General features: G+C 36.4%; 1 protein-coding gene across 4 annotated transcripts in view; it reads left to right on the top strand.

Moving 5' to 3' along the window:
- The window catches only part of cpne5b (copine Vb), a 437932-nt gene that overhangs the window by 400149 nt on the left and 21366 nt on the right, over positions 1-16417 (top strand). For all 4 annotated transcript variants that reach the window (XM_061922666.1, XM_061922665.1, XM_061922667.1 and 1 more), the window contains one exon: positions 5590-5692. In XM_061922666.1, the coding sequence (XP_061778650.1) occupies positions 5590-5692 (103 nt within the window). The remainder of the gene's footprint in view (positions 1-5589; positions 5693-16417) is intronic.

Raw genomic sequence — 16417 nt, 5'->3', positions numbered from 1 at the left:
TTTCTCAAAGTGCAATTGCAAGAAATGTAGGGATTTCAACGTCTACGGTCCATATTGTCATCAAAAGGTTCAGAGATTCTGGAGAAATCACTCCAGGTAAGGGGCATGGACGGAAACCAGCAATGAATGACTGTGACCTTTGATCCCTCAGACGACACTGTATCAAAAACCGACATCAATCTCTAAAGGATATCACCACTTGGGCTCAGGAACACTTCACTAAATACAGTTTGTCGCTACATCTGTAAGTGCAAGTTAAAGCTGTACTATGCAAAGCGAAAGCCATTTATCAACAACATCCAGAAACGCCGCCGGGTTCTCTGGGCTCGAGATCATCTAAGATGGACTGATGCAAAGTGGAAAAGTGTTCTGTGGTCTGATGAGTCCACATTTCAAATTATTTTTGGAAATAATCAACATCGTGTCATCCGGACCAAAGGGGAAGCGAACCATCCAGACTGTTATCGATGCAAAGTTCAAAAGCCAGTATCTGTGATGGTATGGGGGTGCATTAGTGCCCAAGGCATGGGTAACTTACACATCTGTGAAGGCACCATTAATGCTGAAAGGTACATACAGGTTTTGGAACAACATATGCTGCCATTTGCCATCATCTTTTTCATGGAAGCCCCTGCTTATTTCAGCAAGACAATGCCAAGCCATATTCAGCACGTGTTATAACAGCTTAGTTTCATAAAAAAAGAGTGTGGGTAATTTCCTGGCCCGACTGCAGTCCAGACCTATCTCCCATTGAAAATATGTGGCGCATTATGAAGCATAAAATACGACAGCGGAGACCCCGGACTGTTGAAAGACTGAAACTCTACAAAAAACAAGAATGGGAAAGAATTCCACTTTGAAAGCTTCAACAATTAGTTTCCTCAGTTCCGAAACATTTATTGAGTGTTGTTAAAAGAAAAGGTGATGTAACACAGTGGTGAACATGCCCTTTCCCAACTACTTTGGCATGTGTTGCAGCCATAAAATTCAATTTTTTTTTTTTTTTGTCCTGTCCAGCTTCTCAGGCAAATCATATAGATGATGTAGATGCCCATATCGGCTGTTCAGATTTACTTTACAAAAGAGAAGTGTAGGATACTTCTCTTGTTGCCTTATTTGAATTTGACTTTATTAAATGTATTTATATTATCATTTGGTGCAGCCGGGCCCGAGCAGGATGAGATAGAAAGAGAAAAAAAGGAAGACAGAGGGGGAAATTGTGGGGATAAGAGGGGGATTAGACAGAGAGACAAAAACAAAAACAGCAAACACAACAATAACAACAAAACCAACAACAACAATAGAACAACACCAGCATATACGATATATACAAATATGATCGTAAAAGTGATAGCAAATAAGCAGGTAGTGAAATAAATAATAATATAGAAATGACAATGAGCATTTTTACACCAAAACTGGAGCAATACAAATACCAATAGAAAAAGCGCTATTGATCATGAACAATACCAATAGTTTACCTCTATTATCAACAATACAGTTGTTCAAATGCAACAATACGTATACATAATGATAGCTTGAAAGATAATAAAACAAATAAATGAAAAAATAAAAAAAGGAATACCGAAAGATGGAGGGGAAAAGAGAGAGGCAACCTATATTAATCTTGTAGATTGTTATAGTAACAATGGGTTAAGCTTTGTCATAATGCCATGTGTTACCCAGTTTACCCTTGGGCAACAACGTTGATATATGTTTGATGAAACGTGATTATGTGCATGAGTGTAGGTATGTATATGTTCTTGTATATGAACAGAATGTGTATATGAATGTCTGTACAGTAAATGTATATATACAGTATATGTATGTTTGTTTGTACAGTGAATGAATATGTACAGTATGTGAATGTTTGTACCGTGAATGTGTGTGTAGATGGACGGACTTGGAGTATGTAGGTATGTACTGTATTTGTGTATGTATGTGGGAGCGTAGCTGCCTATGTATGTACGAATAACAGTGTGTGAGTATTAGAGATGCGCGGATAAGCAATTATATCATCCACCCGCCGCCCACCCGAACCAACATTTTATCAAAACCGTACCCGCCCGCCAACTACCCGCTTATATACATCAGAGGGCGGCCGCCTTTACCACTCACAGAGATATTTAAACCTGTTTCACAGAGTGATGAAGATAATTGGAGCCGCTAACGTTCTTGCGTCTATCCAAAAGCATTCTTCCTGATGACAAGAACATGGTCTTGTTGTGAAGCCATTGCTTTTGACACCTTTAACAACATGTGCGAGCCGATTGTTAGTCCGACAACATGTTGTTTGCAGCTTCCGCAATCACACGTACAAGATTGAAAGGCATACTGGGTGATACAGAGTACACTGATGGTTGTGATATAAACAACTTTAACACTTACTAATATGCGCCACGCTGTGAAGCCACACCAAACAAAATTGACAAACACATTTCGGGAGAACATCCTCACAGTAACACAACATAAACGCAACACAACAAATACCCAGAATCCTTTGTATCCGTGACGAAAATTGGATAAATTTTACACCCCCGCGCCCCCAACCCCGCCCACCTTACCGACGCACGGGAGAGTGGGGTGGGGGTTGGCGGGGTTTGCTGCTAGCGGGGTGTATAAAATCGTCAGGAATAATCACGGATACAAAGGATTCTGGGTATTTGTTGTGTTGCGTTTATGTTGTGTTACTGTGAGGATGTTCCCCCAAAATGTGTTTGTCAATCTTGTATTGTGTGGCTTCACAGCGTGACGCGTATTACTAAGAGTGTTACAATTGTTTATATCCCAACCATTAGTGTACCCTGTGTCACCCAGTATGCCTTGCAGTCGTGTGCGTGTTGGTGCAGAAGCCACACACAACATGATGCCGGACTGACAAGCAGATCGTACATGTTGTAGAAGGCAACAAAGCCAATGGCTTCATAGCACACCCTAATACTTATTATCTTGGTGACTGTTATTATTCAAGAGAATAATAGCATCTCCAATTGTGTTCTTCGCTTTATGACACGAGTCTCAAATGGCAAAGGATACCGATCCCAGAACTATGTATATCAAATATTTCCGGATGGTTCAACCGCCACCCGCCCGGATCTAATTAAAATCAATTTTTTTGTCATGTCACCCGCCCAACCCGCGGTTTATCCGCAGATGAGACCGCAAACCGCGCATCTCTAGTGAGTATTTGTGTGTTTGTATGTACAATATATTTGACCCCCAGTGTGCGTGGGAGCCAGAGTGCGGCACCAGCCGCCCAGAGAGTCCAACCCAAACAGCAGGTGTGGCGCCCATAAAATTCAAAGTTAATTATTATTTGTAAAAAAAAATAAAGTTTATGAGTTTGAACATCAAATATCTTGTCTTTGTAGTGCATTCAATTGAATATGGGTTGAAAAGGATTTGCAAATCATTGTATTCCGTTTATATTTACATCTAACACAATTTCCCAACTCATATGGAAACAGGGTTTGTATGTGTATATTTATTGTATGTGTATATATATTTATATAAATATATTTATATACACACACAAACATATATATATATATATATATATATATATATATATATATATATATATATATATATATATATATATATATATATATATATATATATATATTAATTAGCTCCCCGGCAGCTATTCAAGGAAATACTATATATATATATATATATATATATATATATATATATATATATATATATATATATATATGCAGCTATTCAAGGAAATACTATATATATATATATATATATATACATATATATATATATATATATATATATATATATATATATATATATATATATATATATATATATATATATATATATATATATATATAGTATTTCCTTGAATAGCTGCCGGGGAGCTAATTAATTTCAAACCTCTTCTCACTCCTGCAATTATTTAAGGCATGCAGTAAATGTAAACAGGCGCTAACAATTTTAAAACCTCTTCTCACCCCTGCGCTTACCAATGGCATGCAGTAAAAAATTGAGTGTGACATACATTAAAATAATAATAAAAAATTATTCTGCGGCCGCGGCCCGGTGGTTGGGGACCACCTTTACAAAATACTATCTGCATGCCGGCCGGACGCATGCATTTCACTGCTTCTCATTCGTGCTTGCAATGCATACTTGGTCAACAGCCATACCTTTTACACTGATGGTTGTGATATAAACAACTTTAACACTCTTACTAATATGTGCCACACTCTGTGAACCCACACCAAACACATTTCTGGAGAACATCAGCTCTGTAACACATTATATACGCAACATAAGAATTACCCACAATGCGTGGTTTGGGCCTAGCGGGGTGTATAATATAGCCAAGAGTCATGGATGCATGGCATTGTGGGTAATTCTTATGTTGCGTTTATAATGTGTTTCGTGTGGGTTCACAGAGTGTGGCACATATTAGTAAGAGTGTTAAAGTTATCACAACCATCAGTGTGATCTGTATTGCTGTGGAACAAGACCCCTGGTTTACACATAGTAAAAGTAAAAAAAAAAAAAAAACTCTTCCGCCATTTTGAAAATGATGACAGGGAAGGGCCGTTCGTGACGTCACGAATTTGACACGGTAAAAGTTAGCAGGTGTTAATAAATTTGGGGAGTTTGACCCAGCAGTAATTCAAGGCAGGTGCATATTACATACTGTTCAAGGAAATACGGTATATATATATATATGTATATATATATATATATATATATATATGTATGTATATATATACATTTAAATTTACATAAATTTTCTATATATACATATATATATATATATGTATATATATATATATTTTTGTATTTATTTATTTATTGTTATTATTAAAATGTTTATTACATATTATGTATGATGGATAAAACTCCTACCCTGTTTACTTCTGTGACAGCCTTAAACCTTTTGTAATCTATCAATGTAAAGCAGCTAAAGGTTGGTTGGATTGGGTCATAAAAGTAACATGCCCTGCACAGCTCAAAGAGAACTGACTTGAGTTATTTGTGAAATTTGCTGAGGAATTTGTGAAACTGAAACAATACAAAAAGAATGCCATTGTAAGTTATTAATACTAACACAGACACTTGCAAAAGTGTTAGCATATTCGCTAATGCTAACAACGCCAGCTTGATTACAGTACGATAGCATGTACAAATCTGCGTGAAACACATTGGACAGTTTGGTAAGTATGAATTGTTTTAGTTGCGTTGTAAAAACTTACAAACGTTGCTTGGAGTGATGAATGAAGAATCCCTTAAACGCTATGGACGGTTCTACTTCCGGTTCAAGGCACAAAACAGGAAATACATTTCCAACCCGTAGCACCTGCAATGGGCAAACTCACCCAAAAGATGGCCCCATAGCACAAACTTTTTAGCGTTTTGAATACAAAACATTATGGGCGTTAGCGAAAAAAAATCTATAAATTAGCTGCACACTTTTATAAGCTGCTGGGTTAATACTGTAATCATTGTTTGGTTACAAATCATTTTAATTAGTGTTTGTGCATTTTGCTGCGTGGGTCATGTATTGATCATGTGTTTCTTTTGGCCAACCTTAATTAAATGTGTGTGTACACGTAGGTATGCAGCTGCAGTGCAAGACGGCTCCCAGTACTTTGTGCTCCTCATCATCACAGACGGAGTCATTTCGGACATGGCTCAGACCAAAGAGGCCATTGTGAATGTAAGTGTGGGAAAGGACTGTTTTTTTTTTTTACAGTTTGCCAAGTAGAGAAAACGTTTTTCATTTAGTTGTCGAGGATAATAATTTGTTCAAATTTGCTAATAATGCTGAGCTGATGTGTTGAACTGAACTAAACTCTCTAAGATAACGTTCCCACACACCCGTTTGGCCAAAAATGTTTTTTGTTTTCTTTAATTTTGTAGAAAACCGACTTTTTGACCGTTGCGCGAGGTGAATGTGGTACATTTTTCTTTTACTTTTCAAATGGTCTTTTGAAAAGTATATGAATAAGACGACACAATGAAGTGACATGTAAAACAGACATTAGAATAAGCAAATACATTTTATAAGGGAATTCACATGGCCCCCATTCGTCACGGTTTACCTGACACATGAAACGAGACAAACGGGGAGAGGAGGTGCACAATCCACTTTTGCCGACAGATGGCGGTAGAGTGTTGGAAATCTTAAAATGTGTTGAACTTAAAGATTCAAAACTTTACCTATATACACACAAAATACCTAATCCACTCAAATATTGTTCACAATTTATCTAAACCTGTGTTAGTGAGCATTTCTTATTTGCCAAGATAATCCATCCCACCTCACAGGTGTGACATAACAAGGTGCTGAGTAAAGGGGATGGGTCGGATGCAGAGGATAATTTCACCTCACCTAGTGTGTGTGAGACTATCAGTGATACTTTAACTTTTAACTTTATCATAGAAAATATTACATTGCAAAAATCAGTGTGAATCGAGAATCGTGTTGAATCGAGTATCAATTACATATCAAATCCTTACCCCAAGAATTAGAATCGAGTGTCAAACTTCGTACGTTCCTATAAAAGGTGAGGTTGCTTTCGAAATCTCGGGGAAAATACTCCACATTGACACTGAATTTTAGCATAGGGTTGTACGGTATACCGGTATAAGTATAGTACTAATGAATCATATTCGGTACGATACCGCATCTGTCGTCGTCACGTCGTTTCATTGCTGCTTTAAGAGCAAAGGAGCATGTCCGACAGCGCACGATCCAGCCCCAGTCGGCAGTGTTTTAGCTACTTGGAAATCACTAATCTTTGTCTTCATGGCGACAAATAAAGAAAGTTTCTTACAAGTATCATCCCTGCAGGACGAGGAATAGCTAAACATTCTTCACTACACACCATAGCTCCCTGGAGTCAAAATGTGAACAATCGCCATTGGTGGATCTACACCTAACATCCACTGTAATGATATTAAGTATTGGAGCGTATCTAGTCGATACTACTATGATTACGTCGATATTTTTTGGCATCCCAATATATTCTTTCCTTTTTTTATTTTTTTTTTATATCATATTTATAAACACAGGAAATACATCCTGTTACTATTTGGTATCGGATTGGTATCCAAATTTGTGGTGTCAAGCAAAACTAATTCAAAGTATCCAAACAAACGAAGAATGAGTGATTATTACATTTTAACAGAAGTCTCGATCGATCATGTTAAAAGAGAAAACAAGCCGATGTTAGCAATTCATTTTCTACCACTTGTCCTTCATAATTTTGACAAAATAATGGGAATGATACAGTATATGACTGCATACTGTATGGCAGCAGACTAAATTAGGAGCCTTTGTTTGCTTACTTACTAAAAACCCCGTTTCCATATGAGTTGGGAAATTTGGGGCGTGCATTAGTGCCCAAGGCATGGGTAACTTACACATCTGTGAAGGCACCATTAATGCTTAAAGGTCCATACATGTTTTGGAACAACATATGCTGACATCTAAGCGCCGTCTTTTTCATGGACGCCCCTGCTTATTTCAGCAAGACAATGCCAAGCCACCCTCAGCACGTGTTACAACAGCGTGGATTTGTAAAAAAAAGAGTGTGGGTACTTTCCTAGCCCGCTTGCAGTCCAGACCTGACTCCCATCGAAATTGTGTGGCGCATTATGAAGCGTAAAATACAACAGCGGAGAGCCCGGACTGTTGAGCGACCGAAGCTCTACATAAAACAAGAATGGGAAAGAATTCTACTTTCAGAGTTTCAACAATTAGTTTCCTCAGTTCCCAAACGTTTATTGAGTGTTGTTAAAAGAAAAGGTGATGTAACACAGTGGTGAACATGCCCTTTCCCAACTACTTTGGCATGTGTTGCAGCCATGAAATTCTAAATTAATTATTATTTGCAAAAAAAAAAACAAGTTTAGGAGTTTGAACATCAAATATTGGGTCTTTGTAATTGAATATGGGTTGAAAAGCATTTGCAAATCATTGCATTCCGCTTATATTTACATATAACACAATTTCCCAACTCATATGGAAACGGGGTTTGTGCTAAAAGACCAGTTGTCTCGTATGTCCACTATTTAATTAAACTTGCGATAACAAACATTTGTTTAATGTACCATAAGATTTTTTGTTCATATAAAGCCAATCATGCAATTTTTTGTGGTCCCCGTTATTTAGAAAAGTATAAAAATGATTTTGGTATCGGGACAACACTAATTCAGCATGTTTGGTATTTACATAAACAAGACTTCCGGCCCCTTTAGAGGATCCTTATGCTTTCCCCCTTTGCAAACATTTTGTGTCCCTCTATCGTTCAATGGAATGCTGGCTTTTTTCCTTTCTCCTCATTTGTTTTCTTCCTCTGAGCACCTCCTGCCCGCCTCCTCCGCAGCCCGCCGCAGGCTCAGAACACCCAGCAGACTGGATTTAAAGGGAATTTGCGACTGTTAGTCAACACATTAGAACAGCCACACCTTCCTTTTAAGATCTTGCCTGCTGCTCTTTCTCACAGCCGCTACGCTCTCGACTGCCAACTGACGCTTGCGCTTCCGCCGCTTCCACCTTCACCTGCCGCGGCTCTCGAGCGAGGTTACTCGATGATTTGCACATGCAAAGAAGTCGCATGGCTCTGTTTGAGTCTGTCACTAACCTCCGTGTGAGCGTGTGGGGAAAGACGGGGTTTTTGAAGTGGCATCAGGATCCACACACGACTGATGCGTCAGTCACTCATCGCCCCCTCTGGCCCCTTTGAGGCCCCGCCACGGACGAGCGAGACTCCCTCGCCCACACACGCAAAGACGTCTGCTGTCTCTTTCCATCTCGTCCCATCTTCAGGATCAAAACCTGATCCCTCCACATGTCACCCCCCTTTCGCTGTAGTCACAAATCCTTCACAGCCTTTGATTTATTTCACCTTTCATCTTCCTTATTATCCTCTTTTGTGCTCCATGCCTCCGCGTGTGCTAAAAACACTTTTGCATTGGAAGTGGGATTTTCTTGGCCAAGACTTCAAGGGATAATTGATGATGAGCAAGTGTGTCTGCTATAAACAGAAAGCAACTTGGCAGTTTGAAAACGACTCGATATGTGTTGAATTCAATAATGTTTCTGTGACATTGCAGGAATGTCGAGATTGTTTTCATGAACCCATCGATGAATTGAAGTAAACACCTCTAATTACATTCTTGCTTAGATGGGAACTGCACTTTTTTTTTTTATTTGCCTATTGTTCACACTCATTGTGAAAGACAAGAGCACGCGTAATTTTTTTAAGGGGTATGGGGGGGTTTAAAGATGATTAAAAAATGATTGGATGCACCTGGTGAGGTCAACGTTGTGGCCTTCAAAGCCTCTAAAACAACTTCAAAACCCTCCATCAACATTTTATATACACCCTGCAAGAATATATATATATATATATATATATATATATATATATATTAGGGGTGTGGGAAAAAAATCGAATACGAATCGAATCGTTTACGTTGTGCGATTCAGAATTGATTCTCATTTTTTAAAAATCTATTTTTTTTTTTTAATCAATCCAACAAACCACTACACAGCAATACCATAACAATGCAATCCCATTCCAAAACCAAACCTGACCCTGCAACCCAATAAACAGAGCAATTGAGAGGAGACACAAACACGACACAGAACAAACCAAAAGTAATGAAACAAAAAGGAATATTATCAACAGTATCAATGTTAGTTATAATTTCAGCATAGCAGTGATTAAAAATCCTTCACTGACATTATCATTAGACATTTATAAAAATAATAAAAAAAGAACAATAGCGTCACAGTGGCTTACACTTGCATCGCATCTCATAAGCTTGACAACACACTGTGTCCAATGTTTTCACAAAGATGAAATGAGTAAAATGTTTGGTTCATTTAATAGTTAAAACAAATTTACATGATTGCAATCAGTTGATAAAACTTTGTCCTTTACAATTATAAAAGCTTTTTTTTTTTTTTAAATCTAATACTCTGCTAGCATGTCAGCAGACTGGGGTAGATCCTGCTGAAATCCTATGTATTGAATGAATACAGAATTGTTTTGAATCGGAAAAATATCGTTTTTGAAATTGAGAATCGAATCGAATCGAAAAAAATCTATATATTATCCAATCGTGACCCCAAGAATCGATATTGAATCGAATTGTGGGACACCCAAAGATTCACAGCCCTGATATAAATATATTTATATATATATATATATATATATATATATATATATATATATACTGCGATGAGGTAGCGACTTGTCCAGGGTGTATCCCGCCTTCCGCCCGATTGTAGCTGAGATAGGCGCCAGCGCCCCCCGCGACCCCGAACGGGAATAAGCGGCAGAAAATGGATGGATGGATGGACGGATATATATATATATATATATATATATATATATATATATATATATATATATATATATATATATATATATATATATATATATATATATATATATATGTATATATATATATATGTATATATATATATATGTATATATATATATATATATATATATATATATATTTATATATATATATATATGTATGTATATATATATATATATATATGTATGTATATATATGTATGTATATATATATATATATATGTATGTATATATATATATGTGTATATATATATATAAATATGTATATATATAAATATATATGTGTGTATATATATATATATATATATATATATGTATATATATATATATATATATATATATATATATAAAATGTAGTAACAAACACTTTCATAACAATATGTAATATATACAATATGCACACTGTAAGTATATGTATAATGTAGTAACAGATAGCTTCATAACAATTTGTAATATATTTACAATATACACACTGCAAGTACGTATATAATGTAGTAACAGACACCTTCATAACAATATGTAGTATGTTTTATATAAACACAGCTAGTTTATATATAATATAGTCACAAATACCTTCATAACAACATGTAATATGTACAATATACACGCTGTAAGTATATTTATAATGTAGTAACAGACACCTTCATAACAGTTTGTAATATATTTACAATATACACACTGCAAGTACATATATAATGTAGTAACAGACACCTTCTTAACAATGTATAATATGTACAATATACACACTGCAAGTATATGTATAATGTAGTAACAGACACCTTCATAACAATGTGTAATATGTACAATACACACACTGCAAGTATAAATATAATGTAGTAACAGACACCTTCATAACAATATTTGATGTGTTGTATACACACTGCAAGTATATGTATAATGTAGTAACAAACACCTTCACAACAATGCGTAATATGTACAATACACACACTGCAAGTATATATATGATGTTGTAACAGACACCTTCATAACAATATGTAATATGTACAATACACACACTGCAAGTATATATATATATATATGTATATATAATGTAGAAACAGACACCTCTATAACAATATTTAATATGTGTTGTATAACTGCAAGTATATGTAAAATGTAGTAACAGACACCTTCATAACAATATTTAATATGTGTTGTATACACACTGTAAGTATATGTATAATGTAGTAACAGACACCTTCATAACAATATGTAATATGTACAATACACACACTGCAAGTATATATGTGATGTAGTAACAGACATCTTCATTACAATATGTAATATGTACAATACACACACTCCAAGTATATATAATGTAGTAGAAGACACCTTCATAACATTATACAATATATACAATACACACTGTGCAAGTATATATATAATGTAGTAACAGACACCTTCATAATAATATTTAATATGTTATATACACACTGCAAGTATATGTATAATGTAGTAACAGACACCTTCATAACAATGTTTAATATGTATTATATAGACACTGCAAGTATATATGTGATGTAGTAACAGACACCTTCATAACAATATTTAATATGTTATATACACACTGCAAGTATATGTATAATGTAGTAACAGACACCTTCATAACAATGTTTAATATGTATTATATAGACATTGCAAGTATATATGTGATGTAGTAACAGACACCTTCAAAACTATACTGTATGTAAAATATACCAATATGCACACTGCTAGTATATATATATATATATATATATATATATATATATATATATATATATATATATATATATATATATTTGTATATATATATATATATATATATATATATATATATATATTTGTATATATATAATGTATGTATATATATATATATAAAATGTAGTAACAGACACCTTCATAACAATATTTAATATGTATTATATACACACTGCAAGTATATGTATCGTGCAGTAACAAACACCTTGATAACAATATGCAATAGTTTACTGAGGAATTTGTGAAACTGAAACATTACAAAAAGAATCTCATCATAAGTTAATAACACCAACACAGACACTTGTAAACATGATAGCATATTAACTAATGCTAACAAAGCTATCTAGATTACATTACGATTGCACGTAAAAATATGCATAAAATATTATCAAATATGTGACAGTTGAGTGAGTATGAATTGTTTTATTTATTATGTAAAAATTACAAACGTTCATTGGAGTGATGAATGAAGAAACCATACGAGTAGATTGACGGCTAGTAGACACAGAACAGAAGGAAATGCTGTCGGCTGCAGTGAGTGAACCCATCCAAAAGATGACGTCATAGCGTAAACAATAACACACCCATTCAGGCTCTTTGTCGGTGTTACTACAACAGAAGTTTGCATTGGCAAAGAAAAATCTGTAGATTAGCCGCACTTTTGTACGAGCCACAGCGTTCAGAGCTTGGGGGTTTGGGAAGTAGCGGCTCATAGTCTGTCAAATACGGTAATGTTGCAATGCAATGAAGGTTTTCTATAGTCAGACAACTGCAAGAGAAATGTAACAATGGGGAAAAGCGCACATCTGGTTACCCTTCCAGAAGTGTGCCTTCCTGCACCCACATACGACATATACAGTGAAGACACACATTCGCTGTGAGTTGCTGCAAAAAAAAAAAAAAAGAAAGAGTGCTTTCTTTGTTGTTTCGTTATACTGGAGCTTGCCTGTCAGGAGGATGATAAAATTAGGGCATGGTATACTGCCAGGTTATTTTTGGTTCTAATGTCACAGGCTACACACACACACACACACACACACTGAGATAAGTGTGTGTGGGCGTGACGGAAATCACGTTGATATTCTGTGGTTTGGTTGGTGTGTAGAGAAAGGAGAAATTCCCTAAGTGGCTATAGTAACTACACAAAAATCATTGGACTAAATGGCACCAACAACAATGTTAAAATTTAAGGATGTAACAGTATCTAAATCTCACAGTACGATATTATCATGGTATATGTCCAAATAAAAATAAAAAACTTAAAAATGTTATAGTGGGTAAATCTAAGTGGCAGGAATGTTTAGGATAAACAGACTTATTATAATTGAAAACAAACATAATGCTAAAATGTATTATTACATTACATCCATTAATCCATTTTCTACCGCTTATTCCCTTTTGGGGTTGCGGGGGGCGCTGTCGCCTATCTCAGGTACAATCGGGCGGAAGGCGGCGTACACCCTGGACATTACAATGTATTTATATTTATTACTACAAACATTACATTTTTAAGAGCATTGAATTGTGCAGGGACATCAAGTTTCAAACAAATAATAAAAAAAAAAAAACCTTACAGTTGTGTGTCTTTAAAGCCACAATGTAAACATCCAGTGTAAAAAAAAAAATAATAATATTCACTTAAGTGTCTTAACCTTGATTTTCTGAGAAGCAGTGTCCTCCACAGTGGACATGTTTAAATCAGTCTGGAAAAGGTACCGAACAGTTACGCTTTTAATCATGGAAATAGTTCACAATTTATATATATATATATATATATCTATATATATATCTATATAGATATATAGATATATATATATATATACACAAGAACTACTTGAATTTCAGTGAATTTTAGCTATAAATATACCCCTCCCCCCATTAACACCGCCCCCAGGCCCACCCCAAAAACCTCGCCCACCTCAACAAATTGATGTTTGGCTTGCTTGCTTTCCTCATATTTCCTACGCTGAACATTTTTTTATTTTTTTGGGTGATTTCCCTCCGTCTGAATCTGTTCCAGGCGAAAAGTTTTGCAAAACACAGACTTTCTTACCTCCGCCAAAGATTTTGTTTGGTTTTCCCCAGGGTTTGTTTCTGTTTTTGTTAGCAACATAATTCAGACAGTAATGGAATGATAGTCTAGTGAAGTGAAGTGAATTATATTTATATAGCGCATTTTTCTACTGACTCAAAGCACTTTACAAAGTGAAAGCCAATATCTATGTTACATTTAAACCAGTGTGGGGGGGCACTGGGAGCAGGTGGGTAAAGTGTCTTGCTCAAGGACACAACGGCAGTGACTAGGATGGCGGAAGCGGGAATCGAACCTGCAACCCTCGAGTTGCTGGCACGGCCACTCTACCAACCGAGCTATACCGCCCGTCTACAGACAATTCACTTTCTACTTATGGCGTCGCACCTCGCACCGTTAAGCTTTTCAATCTGGCCCACCGGACAATCCCATATAATTGTTTTTAGATCTTTAAAAAAGAAACTGTCGCTGCTATTATGATGCGCAGTAATGTTTTCAAATGACCGTAAGTCTTGAACTACACAAAGTATTTTAATGGTTGGAATCTGCGGTTTTTGCATGATATACTAGTTACTATGGTAACCTACGTCCCAGCAGCTCAGTCGAGGCACCAAGCAGAGTGGGTGGGGAACGATTCCACATAGTGTTTCCAGAGCGGCCAGCTTAAAATGCGGGCGTCACGGAAAAACTCGGAAGGAGATTTTTACAACAAAGTTCTGAAGCTTATTGATATATTAGATAATATTGTGAAATATGTCGATCGAGAGGGGTTGTGACGTTCATTGTTGTTAATATTCAGTGTTTTATCGGTCATAGATAATATTGTAAACCCCACATTCTTTATTTGTATGTACATTTCGGGCGTCTCATTCAGTGAAAAAATTCAAAATTCCATTCCGTTTTTAGCATTCAATCAGACATTATTGTGAGGTTTTTGTATTAGTGTTCCTGAAAATAGGACCCAAGCACTGTACAGCAGATTTTTACAACATATATCCATTCATCCATTTTCTACCGCTTATTCCCTTTTGGGGTCGCGGGGGGGCGCTGGCGCCTATCTCAGCTACAATCGGGCGGAAGGCGGGGTACACCCTGGACAAGTCGCCACCTCATCGCAGTACAATATATATATATATATATATATATATATATATATATATATATATATATATATATATATATATATATATATATATAGGCTTCATGGTGGGTGGCAGAGGGGTTAGTGCGTCTGCCTCACAATACGAAGGTCCTGCAATCTTGGGTTCAATCCCAGACTCGGGATCTTTCTGTGTGGAGTTTGCTTGTTCTCCCCGTGAATGCCTGGGTTCCCTCCGGGTACTCCGGCTTCCTCCCACTTCCAAAGACATGCACCTGGGGACAGGTTGATTGGCAACACTAAATTGGCCCAAGTGTGTGAATGTGAGTGTGAATGTTGTCTGTCTATCTGTGTTGGCCCTGCGATGAGGTGGCGACTTGTCCAGGGTTTATACCGCCTTCCGCCCGATTGTAGCTGAGATAGGCACCAGCGCTCCCCGCGACCCCAAAGGGAATAAGCGGTAGAAATTGGATGGATGGATGGATGAACAGCCACTTATTGCTCCTTTAATTTTGACAGCCCTGGAAAATTAATCCCTTTGATGATGAAATTGGGAACCTATAGTGATGCACTGTGTATTTGGTAATAACTTATTTGTAATACCTCGGTGTCCATGTTGGAAGAGTAATATTTCCACCACAGAGCCAACATGGTTCATGATTTAGTTATAGTGAACACATACTGACCTTTCCTGTGACACTTTTGGGAACTTTATGAGACCATGCAGAATCCTGTTATCTCATATATCGTATTTTCTGCTGGTTTCTTCAGGGGATTTCAAATCCCAGCTTTCTGCGCCGTCACGGGCAGACTTTTTCTAACTCGCTCATGTAACCTTTAGACAGACGTTCATCATTAAGGGCTCTACTCTCACATGTGCTTAATCGTAAAAAGGTTTGCAACTGTGCAGATTCCCACTTCATCCAAGAATCGCACTCTGGGTGGAGTTACCCTTAAATTTATACATTCCGAATTCAAATCTGTACATTTCTTAGTAAGTGCTTTTGCTTAGGTACAGTGCCCCAGGTCGGTGAAACATTATATTGCACTTGAAGTTTGGAGTCAGTGTACACCACACATAACAAAAAGATTAAAAAAAACTCTCAGAAAGCTATCAAATTGGACATACTGGGACTACCAAACCCTTTTGACTGCTGAGGCCATCATTGAACG

This window comes from Nerophis ophidion, linkage group LG16 (assembly GCF_033978795.1).
Source record: "Nerophis ophidion isolate RoL-2023_Sa linkage group LG16, RoL_Noph_v1.0, whole genome shotgun sequence".
Lineage (NCBI taxonomy): Eukaryota > Metazoa > Chordata > Actinopteri > Syngnathiformes > Syngnathidae > Nerophis > Nerophis ophidion.
This window is presented reverse-complemented; position numbering and strand designations above follow the sequence as displayed.